Source organism: Stegastes partitus, unplaced genomic scaffold (assembly GCF_000690725.1).
Source record: "Stegastes partitus isolate 25-593 unplaced genomic scaffold, Stegastes_partitus-1.0.2 Scaffold199, whole genome shotgun sequence".
NCBI lineage: Eukaryota > Metazoa > Chordata > Actinopteri > Pomacentridae > Stegastes > Stegastes partitus.
Genome location: NW_007577930.1, coordinates 73,351 through 99,145, shown reverse-complemented (window position 1 = coordinate 99,145; position 25,795 = coordinate 73,351). Strand labels below are relative to the sequence as shown.

Below are 25,795 nucleotides of genomic sequence, written 5' to 3'. Positions count from 1 at the left end.
TAGCTTCATTTCGCTCAGTGGTTTTCCATCAGACATACTCTCTAAATTCTAAAGACTGTGCGGCACTCGTAAACAAGTAATTTAAGTTGAAGAGCCAATCGAGGTTGATCAAAAGAAATGGAAGTGTTCTGAAATTTTAAAAACTACTTGAAGCAAACTAGTTTGCACGATGTGTCCTCAAATCCCATTTAGAGGCAACAAGGTTCATTTCTCTTCAGATGGGCCGTAAGGGTGTTAGGAAGGAGACGTACAAATGCTGTTGGACCCTTTGGCTTTTGTGAGACGGGACAATTGGAGATATTAAACCTAAATCTGATATTGTCCTAAAAGGAGCAAAGATATCGCTTCTGAAAAAATAACCAGGACATTGTGGTTCCCTGCTGTGTCCTAGATACAGTCTTAAATGACAAAGGGAAAAAGATGGGTATGGTCCAAGTTTTTCTAAATCTGCACCAAGTTTTGGGAGTGATTGAACATATGGTCTAGACGCAGTTTCTGATTTGCTGAATAAGTACTAAAGGTAGTCTTGAGGCAAAAAAAAAAGCAGCCTCACCCTGGCCTGCCTCCAGTGTAAATGGACTGCACTTATTTAGTGCTTTTCCCCAACATGGTTTTCAGTGTCTTTGCCAAGGACACATCAACACGTGGATGTAACCACCACTCCTGTGATTATTGGACGACCCACTCCACCGCCTGAGCCACAGCCACCCCCGTGTACTTCACAGGCAATTAATAATAGTGGTTTCATTACTCTGTTATATCATCATTACATACAGGACTTCATAATTTACCCCCTCAGAGCAGCAGGGAACACAGCGGCCAACATAAAAGCTCAGTCCCTGCCTGTGGAGAAAACTTCAGCCGGCTGTCAGAGTGTCGGGGGTCATTTGCGTGGCTCAGGTGGGTGATAGTAAAGAAAAATGGAGTACATCGGAGGAAACGGACGGCGTAATGGGACTGGACTAATATAGGTTAGGCAGAAAGAACAGAGAGCACGGTTCCTGCATGCTCGGTATCATGGTCTCATTACCAAGTGAACAAAGGTTTACTTACTAAATTCAAGTAAAGAATCAGAAGTAACGCCACCTTTGCAATCCAAGGAGCTGCATCATCAATCAAACCTACATTATTATTAAAAGTATATTTCCTCCACTCATGCCAGTCTTACTCCACTTCTCATGTTTTTTTCTAAATGTGTTCTTCGGAATGTGTTTCCCAAGTAGATGCAAACAGATACCTGCTCTTGTTTGGAGGCCAGCATTGTTCCGACATGCAAGGCTCTTTTATCGGTCAAGTGAGTCACTGCCAAGAGATCTGAGCCCTTTCTAAAGTAATCAGATAGAACTTGTATATCAGAGGGATTGTTCCCTTTGTTCGGAGTTGCCATTGACACCACAAATAGTTTTATTCCCCAACATGCTGAAGCTGGATAAAGTTTAGATGGGCTTTGTGTCTTGGAGAGCTGGCGCTCTAGGCCAGTCATTAAGAACGAGTTCTCATGCTGTGTGTAACTGGGGCAGATATGGGTAGACATTTTTTAACGCCTGGAGCTCTCCTCGTGTAACATGTGGCTTGTCTATGACAAAGATATTTTCCTAAGTCATATTATCAGTCAGTAACGTTAGAATTTAGGTGAAATAAGACTTTTACATGACCTGTTTTAACCCTAGATTAAAGGGTTACAAACCTAATTCCACATTGTTCTATTTTTTATGAGCTGGTGTTTGCCATTAAGGGAAGTTTAAAGTTTTGGAAATATGCTCTTTTGAGTATTTCTTTAGCATTAAACATGAAGGCTTTGCCACTATCACATCTGTACTTTAAGAAATGGGAGATGATTAGCCTAGCTTAGCATAAACACTTAAACAGAAGACAGGGAAACTGCCTGCAGCTTCCTCTGAAGTTAAAAAAAACACTCACACATCACTGGTAGTGCAAGCAGGATTATTAGACTGCAGTTACTGTTGAGTGCATGGACTTGACAGTGTGATCAATCTTGTCATCTCACAGTCAGAGAAAATACAAGCATCTCCCAAAACGTTGCACTGTTTTGATGAAGTTGCTTGAACAACTGTTGTGAAATGGCAACAGATTCTGCATCAGTTCTAGGACATTGAGCCAAGTTTGAGTTCCAGACTTGGTGGCAATCATGCCAAAAAGAATTTGTCAACAAGAGCCTCATAAGTATGTGTAGGGAATAAATCGGGTGATTTCCCTCTGAAAGGTTTGAAAATCATAGTATTTCTTGAAATGGACACAATTCAACTATTCATCTGAGCAAAAAAAATGTAAACATACAAAATTCCTCTGGCCCTTGAGCTTGTTGTGTGACTTTTGGTTTGTCTTGAAGAACAACCAAACGAAGCTAAAGCCACATCCGTCATGTAAGAGTGTATTAAAAATAAATTGTTTACAGTAACCAGACTCTAAAAAGACAAAAAGATCTGCACTCTTTGCTGCAACTGAGAACCGCTTACGTGGAGTAGAAAGAAGATGTAAGCAGGGGAAGTATCTATAGTATATTTTTTCCAGTATTTTTCTGTGTTGGTAGCACCTGTAGACACTTATACATGTCGAGCATGTTAATCCCAGGTTTGTTACATTTTTTAAAAATAATTCAGCTTCTGTTTTTTTTTTCATTTTTTATGATATATTACCTGAGTCATGCTGCACAAAATACATTTTTGAGTCCTCTAGCGATGGTTTATTTTGTTTCCACAGAGTGCCGGCTTTCATATTGCAGCAGAAAATTAACCCACAGTGAGTAAAACATTGACAGGAACAACAAATGCCCAGGAAGTGCTCAGAGTTCAGACGGTTAGTTATAGTTCTCATTGCAACAAAATTATTTCATGAGTGTTCTTTTCATCACAGTTGATCATACTATCAATTTGAAATCACGTTTTGTTTTGCAATTAATCGACTATACAAATACGACTTTTGGAATATTGGAGACATAAATTCAGGTGTAGCCAGCACCCAGCACCAAGTGCTCATTTATAAATCGATCAGTTTAATTGAGCAAACGCTCCAGCTTTAATGTGCTTCTTTATGCACAGTTATCATTCTGCACAGCATACTTTCCTGAGCACTTGAACAGCCTCCTCTCCCGGTGGGACTGAATTAGCAAAGCTCCACTGTACATTAGTGATCTGGCACCTCGTCTTCCACTGCAAGACTGCACTCAGACATAACTAAAGCACCTGAGGAGCTTTGGTGCTTCTGGGAGTAGTTTTTTTGTCTGGCACCCAAACGGTATCTTAAAGGACCGGTAGTGTAAATTCAATCTCTTTTTAATTGTCTTTTTCTGCTTTCTGTTTATATTGATTCTAAACCAAATAGTACAACTCAGCCTGTGAAAGCAGTTGTAGAGTGACTTTTATTGCTCTAAAGGAGAAAATAACCCTGACGATGTCATTCTGATATCATCAGGAGGATGTGGTTGACTTTGGGCTCAGAGGCATATAAATTAGAACAAACACTGTTCGTGGATGTATGTTTTAAAAATGAGGATGTTTACTTTTTCAAATGAATCTTACAACACAGTCATGGACAAAGTGTTGGCACCCCTGGAATTTTTCCAGAAAATACACCATTTCTCCCAGAAATAGTTGCAATTACAAATGTTTGTGGTATACACATGTTTATTTCCTTTACGTGCATTGGAAAAACACAAAAAAGCAGAAGAAAAAAGACAAAATTCCAAAAATGGGCCGGACGAAACTGTTGGCACCCTCAACTCAATATGTGGTTGCACACCTTTTGGAAGAATTAACTGAAACCAGTCGCTTTCTATAGCCATCAACAAGCTTCTTTTTTTTCTAAGTTATTTTTTGGGGGGAGGACATGTGGGAAAAGGCCATGAGTGGGATTCGAACTCATGACCTCCACATCGGGTCGATAGCCCTGCACATTGGACGCCAGCTCAACCAGATGAGCTATAGCGGCGCCCTCCATCAACAAGCTTCTTAAATGTCTCAGCTGGAATTTTGGAGCACTCGTCTTTTGCAAACTGCTCCGGGTCTCTCAGATTTGAAGGGTGCCTTCATGCAACAGCAATTCTGAGATCTCTCCATAGGTGATCAGTGGGATTTAGAGCCGGACTTTTTTGAGTTTTGTGTACAACTATGTACATTTTGTCTTTTTTCTTCTGCTTTTTTGTGTTTTTTCCAATGCACATAAAAGGAATAAACACATGTATACCAAAAACAAGGTGCCAATACTTTCTTCTATGACTGTATGATGCGTTGGGTGGCATTATGGGAAATGTAGGATCCAGTGTGTTTGGAGGTGAGGACTAAAGGTTAGAATATCTTGCTTGTGCTGCTCGATTGTAATTATTATTTAAACCTGCCTTATAGAAGTGTAAAACTAATTTGCTGAAACACTCCTTTAAGCACTGCAGATAGTTTTATTTGAAGGTCAGTAATTATTTCTACATGACAAGCTACGAAATCCTCCTCGTGGATATAATCTCCTTCTTTGGTTTTCCCGTTAGCCTGTCCTGTGATTCTGCCTTTCATCGGTGCAGCAACACAATCGGCCTAATGAAGCCGGTCAATGCATGTGTTTATTGTGCTCGGAATACGGCTACATTTCTTGCCAAGAACATTTTTTCTCGATATTGCCAAGTGACGCTTCGCATTACATCATATTCCTGTTTCATACAACGTTTTAAATTGCTTCCAGGAGTTGTCTCATAGATGAGGTAGGCAGTATTTTTTGGCATCTTTGGGCAAAAATTCCGTACAAACCTTACACCATATCCACAGGAAGCTAGACTTCTGCGTCTCCTCCTGGCTCCACTTTCTGGTTTCAGTAAATCAAGCCCACAGTGAAAGATTTTAGCCAATCAGAGGGCTTTTCACCAATCACATGAGATCATATAAATGTAAGTAAAGCCATAGCGAGAAGAGAAAGAGAATAGCTGCAGGAGGAGGGCTGTATATGATCTTTTTAACACTTTGAGGGACCTGCTTCACATTTCAAATCTTCACATCGACTCAGCAACGTACTGATTATAATTGGAAATTATCAAAACACTTTCCACCTCTTATCCAACACCATAACTCAGGAACAGAAGATGAGATTGTAACCACTTTTCACATTTGTGATTGTATTGATCTTCTGTGATCATTTGGATCTGTTGCGGTATCTGACGCAATTTTGCTCGGATCCACATATGACAGGAGCAATTAAAGTTCTGACGCGTAGGCAGTTCTTCTTCGTTCTGTTTATTATATTCAAAAGGACAGATTTCATAATGTTCGTATTATACTACGGTCAAAAAACTGGCGTCCTACCACTCCTGCCAGCTCCCTCCCCTCACCTGTTTCCCGTGAGTGAATCAGGCTCACAAAAAAGGTGGAGCTGACGAACACCCATTCAGTGCCCAACACCAAGCACCTGGTGACATTCTGTCCCTCCATCTGAATCAAATCATAAAGGGCCGAAAATGGCTCCAACAGGATCATTTGGGGCGGGTGGCTGTGGCTCAGGTGGTAGAGAGGTTGTCCTCTGATCGTAAGGTTGTCAGTTCGATCCCCCACCCCCTCCACAGCCAAAGTGTCAAGACACTGAACCTGAAGTTGCTCCCAATGACAGGCAGCACCTTGCATGGCAGCTCTGTCACCATTGGTGTGTTAATGGGTGGATCAGAAACACATTGTGAAGTGCTTTGAGTGCCGCTAAGGTAGAAAAGCGTTCTATAAGTGCAGTCCATTTACAGTTCTTTGCAGCAGCATGACTACATCTTTGTTTTGTCAGAATCAGCTTTATTGGCCAAACGTCTAAACACACACAAGAAAGTTCACTCAGTTCCTTTGTTTCTCTCAAACTCACGCTAAATCACTTTGACTGGTTGACTGACAGATAATAACTCTAGTTGTTGTTGTCTCTTTCAGTACCTTTTCGTCGACTCCACCAACAACTACCTGTGGAACACGTTTGACTTCTGTAAGAGCGTCCAGGGCTTCTCCCTCCCCTTCAAACCGACCGACCTGCTGCTCCACACCAGGAGATCCAACCTGGTGCTCGGCTACGACAGCTCCCACCCTGACAAACCGGTAAAGGCCCCCCAGCCTCTGACTCGCGTCTTCACGGGGTGTTGTCTTATCGTTGCTTCTGATTAAAATCTCGTGTGAAGCCGCAGGAATGACACAGACATGTTTAGTATGAAAGCAGTTTGAGTCTGCGCGTTTGACGAGCTGCGCCGCTCATCTGCTTTTTTACTTCTTGCAGAAATGTAGAAGCAATTGTCACGTCGTTATTTTTCTCTGTTAAAGGCAGGAATGTAGGTGAGAAGTGAGCTCTGTTTTTACAAGTAATATTACAACTATAAGCACACATAAAGTAACAAATAGGATGCCGTTATCTTGTTCATATTTTAAGCTTGCACGACCCTCTGATTTATTGTACCTGCTATTAAGTATTCATCACTTGTCCGACTGAGTGCTTCACATGCAGCAATCTGTAACAAGGAGGAGAAGCTGTTGCTTGGTTCCTGCATGGAAGCTTTTTCAGCTTCCTTGTCTTGAGATCAAGCACAAAAGCACCAAACGTCTCTCCAGTGTTCTCCTTGTCACATGTGCAAGCGCCAAAACGAAGGAATGAGCTTGACCTACATTTTTACAGTGCACCATCCCCCCTCTTCTTCTTCTTCCTCGTCTTCGTCTCTCCCCTTCCTCCTCCCCCTCCTCCTCCTTACACCCTCTCTCCCCTCCTGCCTCTATAGCTGTGGAAATCAGACGACTTTGGGGAGACGTGGGTGTTGATCCAGGAGCATGTGAAGACCTACTTTTGGTAAGACAACCGCTGTCTCGGCTCACGACAAGTACACCATGCACTGAAGGCTTTATATGTTCTGTAAGTGAGAAATGTCCTCAACTGTGCAGCACATGAAATAAAGACTAAATGCATCCTTGCAGAAATTACCTCACATCTCCAGAGCTAGTTAGTTGAATAATTGTTAAGAATGATTGCAATGCATAGGTTAATTAAAGTTTTTTTTTAATCTCTCATGCTCATTTTATGTTGAAAGATCACGGTTGTCTTTATTAGGAATCTTTCTCAAATTACAAATTTAATCACAAAATAATGACTTCATTTCAAATTGCAGCACTCCCATTAATTCCTATTTGACGTCTGACCCAACAAAAGTCTCAAGTTCATTTATCAAACTGACTGCCCAGGAAGAAATAACCTGTGATTTGAACCTCGCAGGTTTCAGTTTTAATGCATTTAACTGTTGCATGTCTTCCCTAAACGATGGCGTGACTTGTTCGCTGTAGTAAACATTAGCCCAGCTGCTGGAAACAGCTGCTTCGCCGGAACAGATGTCGCACCAACTTTGTCAGTCCAAAAATTCCGTCAGTATTTACTGCTGCTGCTAAAATGTACTTAAATACATTTCACAATGTACTGGCTGCACCTCACGATCAGGAAGAGAAACACTTGTTCGTATTCCTCCAAACTAACCTCAGTCGTATTGGGCGAAGCTAAGTAAAGGATGCAGCGACCGTGTTCGAAATAGTGACGAGTGGGATTGTTTTGGTGGAACATTTGCGTCCAGAGAGGCTTGTACTGTCGTTAAAATAGACAAGTCCCCCTATAGCTCACTTGGATGAGCCAGTGTATCAGGGCTATAGTCGGCGGTGCAGTATACTGGGTTTGATTTGGACTCATGGTAATTTGCTGCCTATCTCTGCTTCCTCTTTCTTGTCTCTCTCGTTGGCTGTCACTGTCAAGAAAGGCTAAAACCCCTTTAGTTCAAAATGGCTAATTCACTAAAAGAAAAACAAAACTGTAAGAGAGTACCAGAGTGGAAGTGGAGAAGAAAGCTGCGTGAAATGCCGACCAATGACAGGCGTCCCACTTCCACTCAGACTACAGTTGTGCTGTCTGGTTCCCCACATTATCAGCATCATTTTAACCAAGTGAATTTTTTAACAGTAATTAATAGATTAGCTGTTAATTATTAACATCCACAGACTAAAGCATATGGAGATTCATTTTTCTGAACACTTACCAGGTCAGTGAGGCCCAGCCTGGTCTCTTCACATCAGACATAAGTCCGGCCGTCCTCCGTCCAAAGCCTCAAACGCTTTTTCTAAAAGCTTTTCTTAAGCACACTTCAGAGCGTGTCCTTTGTTTTTCTTTCAGTTCAGTGACCTATGAAGTGAAATGTGTCACTTATTAAATGGATGTCTAACCAAAGCCCTTTGGCACATTGAAGAAGGTCAATTCTTTTACCCTTTCAGTTGTACAGGTGCGTTTGGTCCTGTTCATGTGAAGGCAGCCACAGTTGGACCGTGTTTACTGAGGAGACACAGTGTTTGTCTTTTAGCACTGGGAAGTTACTGAACAGGACCAGACCTGACATGGTGTTTACTCTCACTTTGTCAGTGCCTTCTATAATGTGAACTGTGTGTTAACAGTAGAAGTTGCAGAACTATTGGGCTGACCTGTTTTTGGAAACAGAAGTGTGTCACGGTGGTCAGTTCCTCATGTTTTGTTTTGTTTTTCTACCAAATGAGTACATATTCTGTCACCTGCTATACACACACACATCTGTTGCAGCTGTGTGCAATGTTAAACAAATTTTAAATCACACTTTGGTAAACTTCTGTTCACATTGACTGTGAGTGTTTACTTATCCACGGAGGTTTTGCACAGAGTTTGTCGGTCATTGTGCCAAACACTCGAGCCACACTGGACTCCCTAAAGCACCGCCAGGTTCTGGATCTTTCTACTCCCTATGTTTTATTAACAGTGGGCTTTTCTCCAAGCTTGCGATAAGGCCTTACGAGTTTTGTCGACACAAGTCAAACTCAGGAGGAGTGGGCATAGAGGAAATTAGATCCATCTCATTAATTTGCTTTGCTTTTTTTTTCTTGAAGAATGCAATGTTTACTCGTGTAAGCAACAGTGGAAAATTAATTGGACACCAATTACTGTAAGACGTAGCTCAGATCCTGCAGAAATTTTGGCATCAACAACTGTGCAGACGGACATCACATTGGCCTTGATTAAACAAGAGCTGCATCTTATTTTTGTCTATATTCCGTTTCTCTTTCATATTTTCTTTTTTGCTCTTGGTTGATCTCCTGTGGCCCTTCGAGCAGCAACACAGACATTAAGCAGGAACAAACTTGCTGGGCTTCGGCAGCAGAAGAGATCAAAGGTGATGCAGATTATCTTGGATCACTGTGAGCCCTCAGTTTCTTCTTTGTGCTGTCTGTACTTTAATGGTGCAATAATATGCAAATAAATGTGATCTCCGGAAAGGAAGCTTGCATCCAGGTCAACCTCAGTCAACCACTAGGCTGGAGATGTTGTCACGTCTAAAAGTTTCAAGTCGATGCAAACCAGCAAAATGTAGCTGCAGTCAACTTTTCTTCAGAACGCTTTCTGTTTGCATTCCTAGCCTGTGATGAAACAGACTCGCAGTGTAATGAAAGTGGCTGAGAGAGCAGCCCTCCCCTGCTGTCTTTTTTTGTGGTGTGTTTCAGTTGATCTTTCGACAGAAGGCGTGAGGTGACGCGAGGCAACACATACGCCATTCTTCGTCGGCGGTAGCTCTTTGAAGCTCGCTCGGTTTGTCAGGACCCTGAAGTGTTTGTTAAATGTTTATTGGCCAGTGTCACATCTTGTCGCTCAGGCAGAAAGCCCGTTGACAGGGAAAGAATGGCCGGACTGTCTGCCTCAGAGTGTGAGATTTTGCTTCCTCTGCTGTTTACTTCATTGCGGATCAGTTCAGGGAGAGTAAATGCTATTTTTTGAGAGTCATCCAGCAAAAACGTGAAAATACACAAAAGATAAAAGTGTGTGAAGTGTGTATAATTGGTTGATTAGTGGTATGTCCTTTAATTATTTACTTTTTTTTATAAACCTCAGTCTCACTCGCTGCAGTCAAACCTAGTGTGTAGCTCTCTGTGGAATTGATTTGCATGACAGTGTTTACGGGCCGCTAGCATTTGCCTCTGAAAGAGAAAAGATGACTCCTGCTGTGTGTCAGAAAGCTGGTTTATAGTCGGTTTTAACTCGCTTAAAGCCCAGTTCATGCTTTCCTTATCGCTGTGCGCTGACCGATGCAGACTTTGTGCTGATGTGCAGATGCGCTGTCTGCGTTGTTATATTAATACTACAATACTACAGTACGCGCTGGTCTGGAAAAAATATCACAGGATCTCTGGAGAGTTACATTTTCCTGCTGTGTTTGGGAAAGCATGTACTAATCAAAGTACCTCCAAAGTCCGGTAGCGACTGCTTCAATTAGAAGTCTGTTAATGATGAATAAAAGAGGTTTGACTGATGGAGACTCTCCTCTGCAGTCTCTCCTCATAGCAAATATTTGTCCTGGCACATTTGCAGTCGGCATATTTGCATATTTTGGACTGCATGCTACATCCACGGGGGAACCTTCATCAACTTCGGTGACAACATTCATATCAGGCGTACCTCTTGTGGATATGCGAGTGCAGAGAGCATGAATCGGCCTTCAGCCTCGCTTGGTGAAAACTAAATGATAGCCTTAGTGTAGCTGTAGCTGCTCCTTTCCAACCCCTGTGTTTCCAACAGCCAGACAACGTAGTTAGTGATTAAATGCCCCTTATCTGTGCCGAATGCTTGAGCAGTCTGAGTTTCTTACTTCCCTTTTAAGTCAGAAGCCATCGAGGTGCTTCGCACTCAGAAAGTCCAGGGCTGAGGGAAAATGAGGAAGCACTGCTGAATAGCACCGTCAGACCTCTCTGATGTCTGCTGGCTGATAAATGACTGTTCAGATGAATAAATGTCCGCTGTCTCCTGTCTCTGCATCTCCTCCTGTTTCGAGAGGATGCTCGATGGAAGCTCCTTAAGAACGGATCACATGGAGATGCCGGTCGCCCTCACCGCATTTCCCAGAGGAAGCTAAATTACTTTTTGGTCTGCCAATGAGCTTCTGTCACTGATAACAAGATAACACGCACAGTGTACATGCACACAGCCACCCACACACCTCACCTACACCGTGTTCATTATATTGCTGAATTGGACGGCACCTGGTTAGAATACAGATGGAGTAGGACCCAGCTGTAGCAGCAGTTTTAAAATTATATATATGTACAGTCATGATTCGATAATCCGACCCTTAGCAATCCGAAAACCTTTCTATCTGACAGGTTTTTAGGAAAAACGAATGGAACCCGTTAAGAACAGCCTTAACATACCGACAGCCTTGGATTCTGACTCTGACATGACATTTTATGTCACAAATCAGGATAACGGTGTATTATCTGACTGAACAATCCGACAGATTGGCTACGTTCAGACTGCAGGACTTAATGCTACATTCAGATTTTTTTGTGAAATCCGATTTTTTTGCGAGTTTGTTCTCATTTCCAATTAAATGTGACTTTTTTTTGTTTTGTTTTTTGACTTTCTTCGGACCCAAAGTTTTCCGGCTTGCGCGGAGGGGGCCCGTTGTTCGTTTTTTGGGGCGTTAACCCCGGTTGTTACCGTTGGGGGTTTTCGGCCCTTCCCCGGCCCCGGTTATTGGAACCGGAGTTTTGCCGGTTATTTAACCGGCCTTTGGCGTTCTTTCTTTTTTTTTCGGGCCCTTTCCCCCCGTTGGGGGGGTTCCCGGTTCCGGTTTGCTTGGGGGAAAAAAATTTGCATTTGGGTCACTTCAGCCTGCTGTCTGAACGTATTTACCTTTGATGTCAACCGACGGGCCTGTGCACAAGCACACTGGTCAATTAGGCGTGAAATCCAGTGATGTGTAGTGTTCTAACAATACACTAGTTATTATATCAACTATAAACAATAAATATTAACAACAAATGAGTGTTCCAGCATCAAGTCCTCCTTGTATCTCGACCTCCGTCTTGACAATCCGACAGCCTTGCTATCCGACATAAAAGAAGGTTTTACATTTAGTGTTGGATTATCGAGTCACGACTGTATATGTATATGGTAGTCATGGGTATCCTGGATATAGAACATGAAGAAATCTGCTTTTGCATATCCTGGTCTACATGATCTTACCCTCGTTACTGGTTACTTTGACTTTATATCAGAAAGTGTGCATATCTTAGAATAACGCTGTCGCTGCTCCAACAGCTGCATCTGTTGTCGTAGCAAGTGAAGGAGAAGTGCAGGTTGACCTTTTTTCTGCCACCCAAACAGAAACCTTTGACTCTAATATCTATCCATAAACAAATTCTTAAAACGCCTGTTTGATGGAGCTGAATCCATTTCTAAACATTTCCCGCCACAGTCTGTGTACACACACTGTCATTCCTCATTATTCATTTATAAGAAGTAGCTCCAGCATGTAGAAGGCAGCTGGAGCCGCTATTTTATCTCTTTACCCACTAATATGATCAACGTATTTATATATTAGTATCTACTGTAAGCAGCAGGTTTTTGTAAACACATCATAGCTCGCCTTTTATCTGAAGATATAAAACTCTTTTCAGAAACCGCATGACTTGTCAACAATGCCAGTTGCTTGTCTGTCAGCGAGAAAATAATTAGTTTTAATTTAATAATAGTTATAGCTTGCGTATTTGTAGAAGTGCAGTGATATGTTGATATCAGATCATGTGAAAGAGCAGAACCGGAGGTTTGTAATTATGCTCGTTACATATTTTTTCATATCAAAGTAATAAAGTTATGAAGTCAGACCAAACTTCTGCAGAGGAATTTCCTACTAGTTTTCATCCATTTTCACATTCATGCTTCTCAGCTGAATAAGTCACAAAGTCCTTGTCTGCTACTGTCGACAATATGCAGCAGAACTCACTCCCTCTCAGTCTTTAAGAAAAAACTAAAGACCAGCTCTTCACTAAACACATAAACACGTGACAGACTGAAAACAAACAAACAAACAAAAAGAGGAAAAAAAGAAAAAAGAAAGAAAATCCTATGACTTCCCACACAGCCTGCTGTTGGCATCAACGTCCTATCACACTTGAACTTGTTCTGTGGCACTTATCTGGATTGTTTTCTCTGGACTAGATCCCTGCTTGTGTTGTATCTGCTCTCAGATGTATGTCCCTTTGGATAAAAGCAAATGAAATGGTTGAATTGTAAAAGTAAAGGTAGTGATATTACGCTGACAAAAAGCCTGAAGCTCCCAGGGATGATAGCAGAGCCAGAGCATTACAATGATGGAGCTAACTCAGACAGTGTAGAGCTCTGAATGCAACCACCATCAAAATATGTCCAATTAGTGTCGTCACAGGGAGCTGGGCCTCGCAAAGAGAGAATCTCATACAGCAATTTCAGCTGCCTCAGATGTACTGTTATAAAGGTGTCCTGGCCAGAGACCTACATTTCTAACTTGTAAATGATCATAGTTTAAAGAAAAGAGGTGCTATGACCTTTAAAAGCTGACAGATGCACGAAAAGTTTTTAGGTTGCTCGCAAACTAAACTTCCTCAACAGCCCCTCGTAACAGTTCAGCAACAAAACTTTGCGTTCAATTGTGTTCATCAAGTGTTATTTGTTATCTATCAGATGCCTTAAATGTAGCTTAACTGCATTTAACATAGAAAGATTTTCAATTTCCAAATTTCTGTAACCACTGATGCCATTCGGCTGGCAGCCAGTATTATCTGATCAAGCCTGTTAAAGCTACACCGCTGCAGTCGTAAACCAGCCAAGAGAAACTGCAAATTATCTGAGGACAAAGGCATCACAAATAAGAGTTGATCTTAAACTCTCTCTCCCCCCCCGTGGCTCCATCCAATTTGGGTCTAATCCTGTTTGTTCTGGCTTTAGCCGGGGCTGCCGCTGTTGTGCTGCACATCAGTCTTAAGGCACCAGCAACCAAAGAAACTCAAGCCTGACTGTCAGCCTGCTGCTGGATGAGTTCTAAACCAACCCAAACTGATGGGCAGCCCCCACCCACCCAACTCCTAATCCTATGATCTCGCTGCTAGGAGACAGACTGAAAGGCAAAATCCTCTGTGTATACAATGAGAAGTGCAATCTCTTCTTCCATATGGATTACAGAAAATGATACAAATCCTGCATAAAACGTGATGCTAAATGCATTGAGAGAAACAAAGGGAACAGTGTAAAGAGACACGGTGGCAAAAGGGGAGATTAACTAGAAAACACATGAGAAAGGAAAGACTGTGTTTCTGCAAGAAAAAGAAAAAAGAGCAGAAAGAGTTTTTTTTTTGTCTCATAAAGCTGCCGGTTGGCTTGCTTTATTTTGTTCAAAATTCGAATTATGGTTCCAAAAAAATGCATCTGTATGCAGCGATCTGAAAAACAAAAACTGTCCCTTGGTTAGCTAAGCAGAACATATTTTATTTAAGGCAGAATGTCGTTAACCCTTTAAAGTCTGAGCAGTGAAATAATTGCCAGAGTGGAGTGTTTATTAAACCATCTGACAAAAAAATAGAACATTAAATGAAATGGCAGTTCTCATATGAGTTTTAATTTGTTTTATTTTTGCTACATCCGGCATTTCTGGTGCATGAATTGCGATCTGTGGTGGATTCTGTGTGCACTGAATGTGTCTGATTGTATACATCGGACTTTTTAGGCAAACAAGCATCACACTGATGATGTAGAAGTCTTAAAAACTTATGTATCAAACATGGTAAATGGTCTGCACTTATGTAGCGCTTTTATCCAAAGTGCTTTGCAATGTGTTTCTCATTCTCCCATTCACACACCAGTGGCGACAGAGCTGCCATGCAAGGTGCTGCCTGCCATTGGGAGCAACTTTGGGTTCAGTGTCTTGCCCAAGGACAAGGGGCTGGGGGTCGCACCAGCAACCTTGCGATTGGAGGACAACTCGCTCTACCACCTGAGCCTCAGCTGCCCTATATATATGATACACTTGGCATCACGTTAAGTAGAAAGCCGTGGTGACTTCGGACTATCTGTGAATGAATTAAAAAAAGTCTTGGTTTAAAGTGTCGTGTTTACCGACTCAGCTTCACTGTAGTGGCAGCTTACCTCATGAAGCATTGGAGAAATTGGGAATGAACGAACTCGATCCGACAATTCCTTTTATGATCATGGTTTTATGAGACCACATGGGTTGTGTTGTAATCAGTTATAATCTTACAAATGAAGAAGTAGCTTTCTGGTTAGACTAAAAAAGAATCATATTAATAATCAACAAAATGCACCTAAGGTTGAACTGTGACACTTAGATCTCATTATAGCCCTACTTGGTCTGGCACAATTAGTAGCTTATGCTAACATTAGCTTGCTCTCTAATGCTAGCATTACCCCGATCAGCCACAACATTAAAATTATGTAGATTGCTCATGTCTTGCCAAAACAGCTCTGAATCATCAGGTCACATGGATGCTGGCCTTTGGATTGCTGGGCGGGGACTTGGTGGATTAGGTTTGCTCCTATGGACGCTTGATTGGCCTGTAGTTCGGAATTCAAAGGCCATGAACTCTTTGTTGTGTTCGTCACGCTGTTCCTGAGCAATTCTTTTATGGTGTATCGGGGTTCAGTGTCCCGCCAGGGGAAGCTGCTGCAGGGTAGGAGCCTTAGGATGGAGGATAAGAACAGTGTTTAGATGGCAGAACGTGTCAAAGTGACACCCCATGACTGCCAGGACCCGAGGTCGCCCAGTAGAACGTTGCAATGTAGCGACATGATCAGTGTTTTATGCCTGTTAGTGCTTTTTTTAAATTTTATTTTATTTTTTTTAAGTTATTTTTTCAGCCTTTATTGGATAGTGCTAGTGAGAGAGAGACAGGAAAGTAGGGGAGAAGAGTAGGGGGAGGACATGTGGGAAAGGGTCATGAGCGGGATTCAAACCCATGACCTCCACATTGGGACTGTAGCCCTGCACATGGGACGCCAGTTCAACAAGGTGAGCTATAGTGGCGCCCATGCCTGTTAGTGGTTTTAATGTTGTGGCCGAATTATGTAGATGTCTAGTTTTGTGACTTTTTACATTTTACAATGCCACAGATAACCTTTCAGTGGTTTCACAATTAAAAAAAACAAGCAGACAACAAAAAAGACCTCACCAGGAGATATCAAAATATTTGCTTGTGAAATTTTGGCTTTTAGCTCAGACAGCAAATGTAAACAGTAAGATATAGGTAGCATGCACACTGCAGCCATGTGTGCATGCATCTCAGAACTGATCAAGAACACCAAGTCTCTTGCTTCATTTCACTACAAACAAAACAGTTTTTTTCCCTAGTTGGTTAGGATACATTAATTACATTTGAATTTAATAGAGTTTGTACGAATTGCATTGTTCAGACTGACAGATCTGCTGACTAGAGGATCATTTGATCCTACAATGCAAATAAGTTGGGCCTGTGGTGATGGTCACGTATGATGATTGCTTATATTTTGCTGTATATGAGATTTTTTGATTTTAAAATAGACAGTCAGATTAATCTAAAGGGTCTAAAGCTATTCTCCCCATCAAACACTGCTCCTTAACTGTGTAAAACACTTTGTTTGAGTTGCAGCCTTCATTTCCATCACTTATCTACATCACCAAGTAACACATTTGCATAACGTCTGTCCTCGTGAGCAGCAAGTATGAGCAGCTGCCTCACAGTCCGCCATTATTTCCTGACTGGAGCTGCTCCTCTTAGGGTTGCATCCATGTGCTCATGGATCTGGGCTTACAGTGAGTGTCCAGCATTGGCTTGTTTTCGTCGAGCCAGATGACCAACCGGAGCAGACTGGGCTTTCTGAGAGGCAGGCCTTAAAGAGACAAGACATAAAAACGGAGCGCTTCAGACAGAATGTGAGCAGAGGATGTACAGTATGAGAAAAAATGTGTTTCTGGAACATTACAGCATGTAAAGACTTTCTAGTGGACTCTGAAAATATTATTATAAACCTGTAAATGTGCATAATGTGGGCTCTTTAAAAAGCATGGCTGTCTGCAGTCGAGTCTAAAAGAGGTGGTATTTTTCTTTCAGGAAACCCGAATTGAATGACAAATAGAACTGGCAGAAAAATGAGAAACTGCCACAACAGGGGAGGAAGGGTGTTTAGGAAGTGTTTAGAAGGGGCAGAGATTAATTCAAAGGAAGGAACAGAGACGGACTACGAATAGCTCTCCATGCACTCTCAGCCCAGACAGCGTCCATCAGTTGAACAGGGACCTTTGAAAGAATGCCACAGAGGCAGAGCCCAGAGGAGACACTGCTTTCTCTGTTCGGCTCTCGAGACTCTGGAAGAAAACACACTGATTTGGAAGGCGGACGATAAGATGCAGTGAACCTCCTTCATTCATTCTGGCCGGCTCTCCGTGCCACGGCTTCTGAAAAACACTTGCTGTAAAGTTGCAGCCACAAATAGCTTGACCACGCTGGTTTTTAAAGGTTGACACACAGATATTTTGGTTTAAACATGCTGTTAGTGACATTTAATATATTAAAAATCTGCCTGTTTCATATGAAATAATGGGAAGGATTCCTTGTCAGAGAACAGCTCTGTGAAAGCCAGAATAATTCAGTTATTTTAGGTGGTGTGTTGCAACCTTCTGAGGCAGAATTCAGTTTTTCAGACGTATTTTTTGATTAGTGAAGTTCTCTAGAAACCAGAGCACGTCGAGGAAACCCACAGTAGGGACGTGGAAACTCCTCACAGAAGGATGTAATTCAGACTGCAAACTTTCCTGCTGTGAGGTGACAGTACCAACCATTGAGCCACCTTGTGGCCCTTGGGAAACATCAGTAGGCATGAAATGTTTTTTTTTTCTTAAACTGCAGCTTTGAGGCCAGACAGCTGGGCTGTTTTAGTCCTGCTACTGGGAGACAGCAGCAGCAGGGCTGGACAGTTTATCACTCTGTCAGGAGGTCGAACTGCTTTGGCACAGAATTGGTCAAAGGAGCAGAACACCTTCGTAGGATCCATCGTGGGATTGTTTTGACCCATAGCAACCGCTAAGACAAGTTTGCAATGATGGCTTGTACGTGCAGGTTAGCTAAACAGCTAACATGTTTCAATAAATCTACCAGCAATGTGCACTTCTGCGTATTTGTTGACCAGTACAGTGTGTTTCCTGATGACAGCGCTCCATTGCAGCAATAGTTGAGCCACATTCAGCCTTATTGCCAGATGACTGTTTCTTTGTTTCCCAGATAGGAGACCATGAGAGGACAGTCACAGAATCTGACGAAAAGCAAAGTGGGCAGATTAAAACCAGAAAGTTTCTGAGGACGAATTTAACTTTAGCTAAAAAAAGGAAGCTGTTGCTGTTTTTTGGTTGTGTTGCACCATCTGCTTTTATTGAACCTCCTCTGCTGTAGAATAAACAACTCCACAGAGCAACACAACAATAACTGGCAACTATTTTAGTGATTCATCAATCATTAAAGAAAGTATTCAAGCAAAATAAGTGAAATATTCTCTCATCCTAAACTCTTAAATGTGACGATTTCAGCTTTTCTTTTTTATATATCGTTTATTTGAAAGTGCTTTATTAAGGATTTGGTTTTGTAGTCACTTCAAGGTGTTTCATCTGACAATTTCAAAATATTTCATAAACTAAACGATGTAAGGCAAAAGTAAATGGCATAAATACGTTTTTTGAATAACCTGCAACTATTCTATGAAACCTGTGGATTTAAAAAAAAAAAGATATATATGTCATAGATGATATATTTATGGCAAACATCCTGGTGAAATAAGAACTCGGACACGATTCTTCTTTGATGCTGAAAAGTATGAACATTGGATGAGTGGTGGAGAAGGTATTGAAATGTGTATGTCTCGTAGTCTGTCTGGTGCTCATACATTAAATAACCACTGATTTCCCCAGGATTTCAAAATAAATAAGCAAGCAAACTAAAAATATACGTATGTTGGTGTACATTGAATGATTGATTGAATATATTTTCTGGAAGAACCGAGCAGATGGCTCTAATGTTATCCCATCTTCATCCTTCCTCCCTCCCCTGCCCTTGTTTTCTCAACCTCTGTAAACCCCATTCCAACCCTCCCGCTCTTTCCTCTGACATCTTCAGGGGTGTGGAGCCCTACGACCCTCCCACCACGGTGCTGGTCCAGAGACACGAGCCCCAGGGTGTCTCCACCATCCTCAGCAGCACAGACTTCTTCCAGAGCGAACAGAACCGCAGAGTGATCCTGGAGCAGGTGGACAGCTTCCAGCTCCGAGACAAGTACATGTTTGCCACCACCACACGGGTAAGAGAAAGAAACGCTGGGGAGGGGAGTTTTCTTCTCTTTGGGACTGTCGTCGGGCGTATGCATATGTGTGTGACTCAGTAATGATAATGGCCTTTATTACAGGTTGATTCTCTGGAATGATTACTTGATTAATTGGTTAGTCGGGGGACAACCTGTGGCAGTTTTGAAGCTTAATGTAGCAAAACGTTCATTTTTCTCAGCTATGCATCATTGTTAATGTCATATAATTGGGTTTTTGGACTGCTGATCAGATGGCACATGCAATTTTACAGCTTCGTTTTGGGATTATGGTGTGATGGACATTTGTGTTTACATTTCTATGTCTTAACAGTAACACATATTCCAGACTAAGATTAATCTGATTAAATAGTACGTTGAACACCCAGCGCAAAGTGTTGTCCAGTGAAAGTCATAAAGGTGTTAAGCTAGATGTTAAGGGGTAGCTCAACTCTTGGGGAAGAGGAGATGCTTGTTGTCTTTCTTACTGAGATTAAGATGTTAAGATCAGCGCCACTGTTTGTGTGTCAGGATGTGGTTAACCTATCTTCGTACAAAATGAGCTTTTGTGTTATGTAATTTCTCCTTTACACTGGTTAGTGTTGAAATTTTAAAGCCTTTATGTTATTATTCACACGTACGACACCCATTTCTATATTTGTTGTCTCTACTAGATGGGTTTTTGTGGCCTTCAGCAACCAGTTAGATTTTTGCACATGACCTTATTTACCTGATGCGATCTGTAGCTTAATGTTCTATCTGGATAACGATGTCTTGATCTAATGTCAGTCTGCATATTAGTTAACCTACTGAGCCATGAGCAGTTGTTTGCTCCGATCACGTTTTTATTTATTCATGTTGGGATTATTTTTCACTGCAATGTAAAGTCCTGCACCTCTATGAAAACAGCGTAGCCATAGCTTAAATAGAGAGATCTCAAAAACATAATTTGCACAGTAGAACATGTGAATCATTTAAAAAAAAGAAAAAAAACTAAAGTTGAATTTAATTTAATATTTTTTTTACACAAAAAAAGAAAAAAACATGGACTCAACATGTGTACCATTTTTCCAAGTATCCACAGCTGTTACCAATTTTGATGAAATATCACAATTTTAAGCTTAGATTTAGTTAATTTCCCTGATGTAGCGGCATGATTGTTTGAAGGACTGCTAGAAAGTAATTTTTTACTGTTTCTGGCTCTGACAAATACTGTGTTTTTGCTTTTTTTTTTTTAAAGACAGCCTGTCTTTCAAACTTGTCAGCAGAGACTTTCAGAGGGTTTATTATCAGTAAGGCCGAGGCTGACTTGTGAGCAAACCTGTTGTGTCCCATGGCAGATAAGGATACTATGGTCAGATGAAAGTCGTGTGTGTACAGATTGCTTGTTAATACCAGGTGTAAATGGGACGTACAAGTGGTTTGCTTGCAGATCTTGAGCTTGATTGGTAAAACATTTTCACTGCTTGGGCTCTCTGTGATGACAATATGTGATAAGGCCACATGCAGTCAAACACTGTTTTTCACCACCACGTCCTCCTCTGTCAGGTCTGGCTATGTAGCAGGCTTAAAGGTGATGGCTGGTGTACTTTTTCAGTTTGAACAGAGTCGACACACTGCTTCCCCCTGCTTCTAGTCTATGCTAAGCAAAGCTAGCGGCATTCTGACTCTAGCTGTGTATTTATTACACATCAGAACCATTACCAGACCCATTCCTCACATTAAACATTCCAATACACCAGTTTCATCATCATCAGCATCATCCACTTCTTACCGCGAGCAGCTTCTCCTCCTGACGCTGCACCTCACTCCATTAGGCACACATGTAATTAGGAACTGGAAGTAGCTTCTGTATTTCCTGCCGCGCACCTGCATGCATTTATTACGGCATAGTTAAGCAATGTAGTGAGCTGCCAGTTTCCCACCTCAGCATAATGCGCCGAGCAGAACAGACGTTAAATCAATATTTGGCTGGCGGTACACGTGAAGCACAGTATGTTTGTCATTGTTAGTCTCCAGTGTTTGTGTAGTGGAAGCCTCAGTTAGGCAGCAGGCAAACAGACAGCGGAGCAGATGGTGAATTTGACTTGGATCTCATCTCCTCCCTTGTTTTTGCAGGCTGCCTCGGACAGATTTGCTTTCCTCTGTGTCACATGTCGGCTTCGGCGTGGGCTGACGGCAGCCTGTGCAGTGTTTTCGAAACTGTTGATTGTCAAGAGAGGTCGGCTGTGAAGGATTTGTCTGATCTGATAATTGATATCAGATGGTTCATCGCACTAAGTTAAAGCATCAAGCTGCACTTCTGATCAGCAAGGAAAGTTACATGACCTCTCCGTGCTGTGATTAAATGGCTATTTGCATATTGCTTACATGTCTTAGTCTGGAATTTCACTTATACTTTGCTGTGGTCTGGCTGAAGTTTGGTAGCGCTCTACATTATAATTTTTACTGGATGCTCTGATGCGAGTGAATCAGTCTTCTAAAGCTTTGTAGGTATCTGCTCTGTTGTTTGGAAATAAGTTATGATCGAGAGTGAAAGTCATCTGCGCAGTCTGTACTTGTGTTGTCATGGGTTAATACAGATTAATGATACATATGGTGCAAATTACAGGCGGTCAAATCACAACAGTGCAGAGTGGCCTTATTAATTCCCAGTGGCTTCTGTGGTCAGAGCTAATGAGTAATGCTTATTCCCAGTTACTAATGTGGTCCAATAAGGCACAGAGGTTAACCTCAAACACTGTGAAAGGGTTGGTTTATTTACTTTTCTAAACTTGGAGCAGGGTTTTGGAAAAGCGACATGTGCTTGGTTTGAAACAGCAACTTCTTTAAAGTATAAAATGTCCCAGTTACCCCCCATTTATAAAATGTAGCAGCATTTATTTTGTGAGATAATCAAACTACAGAATTAAACTCTGGGCTCTTGCCTAAAAAGGTTTTTTTTTTAGTAGTACTGTTTTGAGTTTTAAAAAGACAATAAAGATTTTGCGTTTGTGCAGAGGGTGTGTAGTCAGTTGAGTGCTCACCAACACGTAATGTTAGTAGCTAGTAAAAACAGCTAGAACCCTTATAAACTTTGCGCCAGTATGTTCAACATAGTGATTGAGATTTAAAGAGCATTCAGTTCTGAGCAACAACTCGTCCCTTAAATAAAGACTGCAGCCCTTTCAGACATCCTGTCCATGACGACATCGTTGCACCTTTATTCCGCCTCACGGTTCTGTGTATGAGGTGCACAGATGGAGCGGTGGGGCATTGCTGTGGCACCTATAAGCTAGCTGTGGAGGTAGTCGCAGAAACAAATTGACGTCTGTCTGAAAGGGTTTATGGAAGGTCTTAGCGTCTGCCAGTAGTCTGCACATGAAGCAGGGACATCTGTAAATTGTAGCAATAGATGACAACCTGGGTTACCCTCTCCCCTGCATTTACATCGTTCATGCTGTGCCACCCACCACCACAAGTAAACTCTCAACCTGTGGGTAACACAAAGATATGATAAAACAGCCAACATTGTGCGCTGCATTTATTACAAAAAGTGGAGCCAAAGCCGGGCTGGGAACAAAGCCTTTGCTGTCGGAGCATCATCGTTTTGAATTGAAACGTTAAAAAGCACAATGCCTCCAAGAAACTGACGGCGCCGTGACAGTTGTGTGGCTGTCGAAGCAGTAAGGCGTCAGATTTTACTCTTATAATGTAGTCAGAGAAGAAAACAAAACCTTATTCCTGTTTCAGATCATTTACATAATGTGTTAAGAGGTTGCACATGATGTAACCACAGGAACTAAAACACTAATGCTTTAAAATGCACTGTTCAGTGGCAAAAGTCGCAGAGAAAATATGCCAACGCATGTAAATAAAAACGTTAGACACACCGGCGCAATGAGTGGAAGAAGTTAGTCTGGAGTCCTGCTGTTAGATGTGCTCAGATACATGCAGCTTTACACTGTCAGGTGTAGCTGCTGCAAAATGAAAAGGAAGTTGCAGAGGAAGTGTTTTTATCTGAAGAGGGTTTCAGCTAAAGAAACAACAATTTCACAACAGGATACAGTTGAACAGTAAACAATTTTAGTACCGCTTTGGAAGCTGGTTTGAGCTGATTTCAACAACACTTTTAGGTTCCTTTTGCACTAAATATTGCAGAAAGATATTCAGAGTATTGACATAGTTAACATGTTCCAGGTTTACTGCCCCTTTCACTTCCACTGCTCCAGTTACCCATGTCCTCCACCCCTTGTTTTTGCACCATCATGAATGTGCGCAGAACACATTGGAATAGTGTTGTGTGGATCCAAGCCACTTCCTTTGATTCACAGAGAAAGGGCTTTACACTAACATAGGCTCTATTTAGAGGTTAGAATGTACAGCTATCAGACATGAGCAAAAAATTAACAGAATTTGCCAAAAAAGTGTAAAATGACAACTTTAAGTAATAAGAACATGACCGAAGCTGTGCTGTCTTTCTGAGCAACACTGTCAGATGATCGTATACAAGATGTCACAGAAGTGGCTCTGTGTTCGTCTGGTGATGCAAGTAGTGAATTTTCGCTTGATAACAAGTGACAAAGATCATGGTGATCCTAGTGAAAGGTTCCAAAGTGGACCTTAAAGTTTTAAAATAATAACTTTTGACAGTCAATACAGATCATAGTTTCATTCTCGTGATGTCTCGTCCACTGACACAACAGATCGTATCAAATCCAAAAATGTGTCTAGATAGGAGAACAAAATCTTCTCAAATTAGTCTGTGACCTAATACTGATCCATTTGGGGCTTGCTGACATGGAAAAGACAAAGAGGCTTTGAGGACAAGAGGGCCAAATAATGTTACCATGACTTAGCTCGTTGGTTTGGGTTTTCTTTCCGTAATGTGAGGCTCATTTGTAGAATGGCGTGCTGCAAAACAAGCTGGGAGGGTATACTAGACATTACTGATTTCCTGATAAACTCATGAGCAGTTTGCTAACCTAGCAGTTCAGAGAGATGGAATCACAGGCCGAGATGAGAGACGGATACTGATGGTTGTGTTTCTGTCATCATGGAATTATCTATTATCTAGTTTCTGTTATGTGACATCATTACATCAGTCAGACCCAGAAGTCAGTAAATATGCTAAAGAAGCATAAATGTATTACTTGACAAGGTTATTCTTTGCCAGTTTTATTTGTATTTTTTACTAGCTGCTGGCTATTACATTAGCATAATTCTGAGTTACAATAAAAGAAGTGTATTTTCTGTTTTTTGATTGCTTGAGGAGTATTTTTGCAGTTTATCTTCTATCTGTACCGTCTACTGTTACACATGCGTGATGAGTCTGACTTATTTCAGCCTTTTCTCTTATTTCCCTCCCAAGTTTGTGCCCTGTCTTTTGTTGTTTTCGTGAAGTGAAATTGTTTTTCCACTCAAAATGGCATATTTTTAAGCCGTATTGACAAATCATTTTTACTGCAGTTAGTATTGTCCCGAGTAAATTCACATCTTTTCATATCCACCTTTCCGTGGCCATTCTGTGCGGTTGTGCTCTCTCTCAAATCACTCCGTAATTGCTCAGTTTGCTGTATCTTAACCCTCCGAACCCCAACAAGTGGGTTTAAATTGTATATCTTTAAAAAATGACCAAAATTACACAATTTATCAGAGCCAGAAACTGTTACAACAGAAATCCCTAACGCTAACCCCAATCACTGGACTGTGAACTTACAGACGGTCTTAAAATAGTCATGTGTGATGTGCAGTTCTGTCAGGAAAGGTAACCACATCTCAGCTTAAAAACATATGTCATCAAGAAAACATATTTTGTGAAAAACTTGGCCAACAGTCGTGACAAATATTAATTGTCTTTTCAATTCAACTGCCGGCTGTATCTACAGGGAGCTGTGTGCAAATACATTTTAGAGATTGAGTGGAAACTAAAACATACTTGATCAATAAAATAAATTCAGCATGGCTCAAAAGAGTATACACAAGTTTTCAGCAAGTTGTTGAAAGATACGCTCAGCATGGCAAATCATGTTTGTAAAGTCTATATGGAGAGTAGTGTGAAAAATCTCCAGCTCTTAAACATTGTAAAATTGAACATAGTAGCCATGCTATGTGGAGCCACCATTTCCCCGACGGCATTGCTGTCACACATGGGCATAACAATCCAATTCATTCATTAACATTATTATTTATTATTATCTTTGCAGTGATTTGTAGCATTATACCATTGTTGTACTTCACAAACGACATTTTAGAAGTCTTTCTACTTCTAGCCCTGGTTGGGCTTTTTCCACAGAGATGCAGGACTTTATATTGCAGTTAAAAAAAAATATCCTAGAGTGAGAGAAAATGTGACAGGAGCAACGATGGGTTTTTAATAGTTTCTGGACAATGATAGGCTTGTGGGTGGCATGTGTCTGCATTACCATGGTCACCAAGTTTATTTAGATTCAATGCGAAACATGATAACTTTCATTAGCTAACCAAGTGTGTCCCCACCAGATGCACCATTTCCTCCTGTTTGAATAATGTTTAAAAACCGGTCTAACTTCATAAAACAGCCGGGTGCTGTCATTTGTGTTTTTTTGTACAAATTTATGCTGATGTACGGAAAGGGACTTAGTGCTGTAGAGGTCAGTAAGTATTGAGAAATAGACTAACAAAGCCT

At 41.4% G+C, this 25,795-nt stretch overlaps 1 protein-coding gene across 1 annotated transcript in view; it reads left to right on the top strand.

Annotated features, from left to right (window-relative positions):
- sorl1 (sortilin-related receptor, L(DLR class) A repeats containing) overlaps positions 1-25,795 on the top strand; it is a 125,646-nt gene that overhangs the window by 35,797 nt on the left and 64,054 nt on the right. The window contains exons 4-6 of the mRNA XM_008280571.1: positions 5,904-6,065; positions 6,734-6,801; positions 18,969-19,149. Of these exons, the coding sequence (XP_008278793.1) occupies positions 5,904-6,065; positions 6,734-6,801; positions 18,969-19,149 (411 nt within the window). The remainder of the gene's footprint in view (positions 1-5,903; positions 6,066-6,733; positions 6,802-18,968; positions 19,150-25,795) is intronic.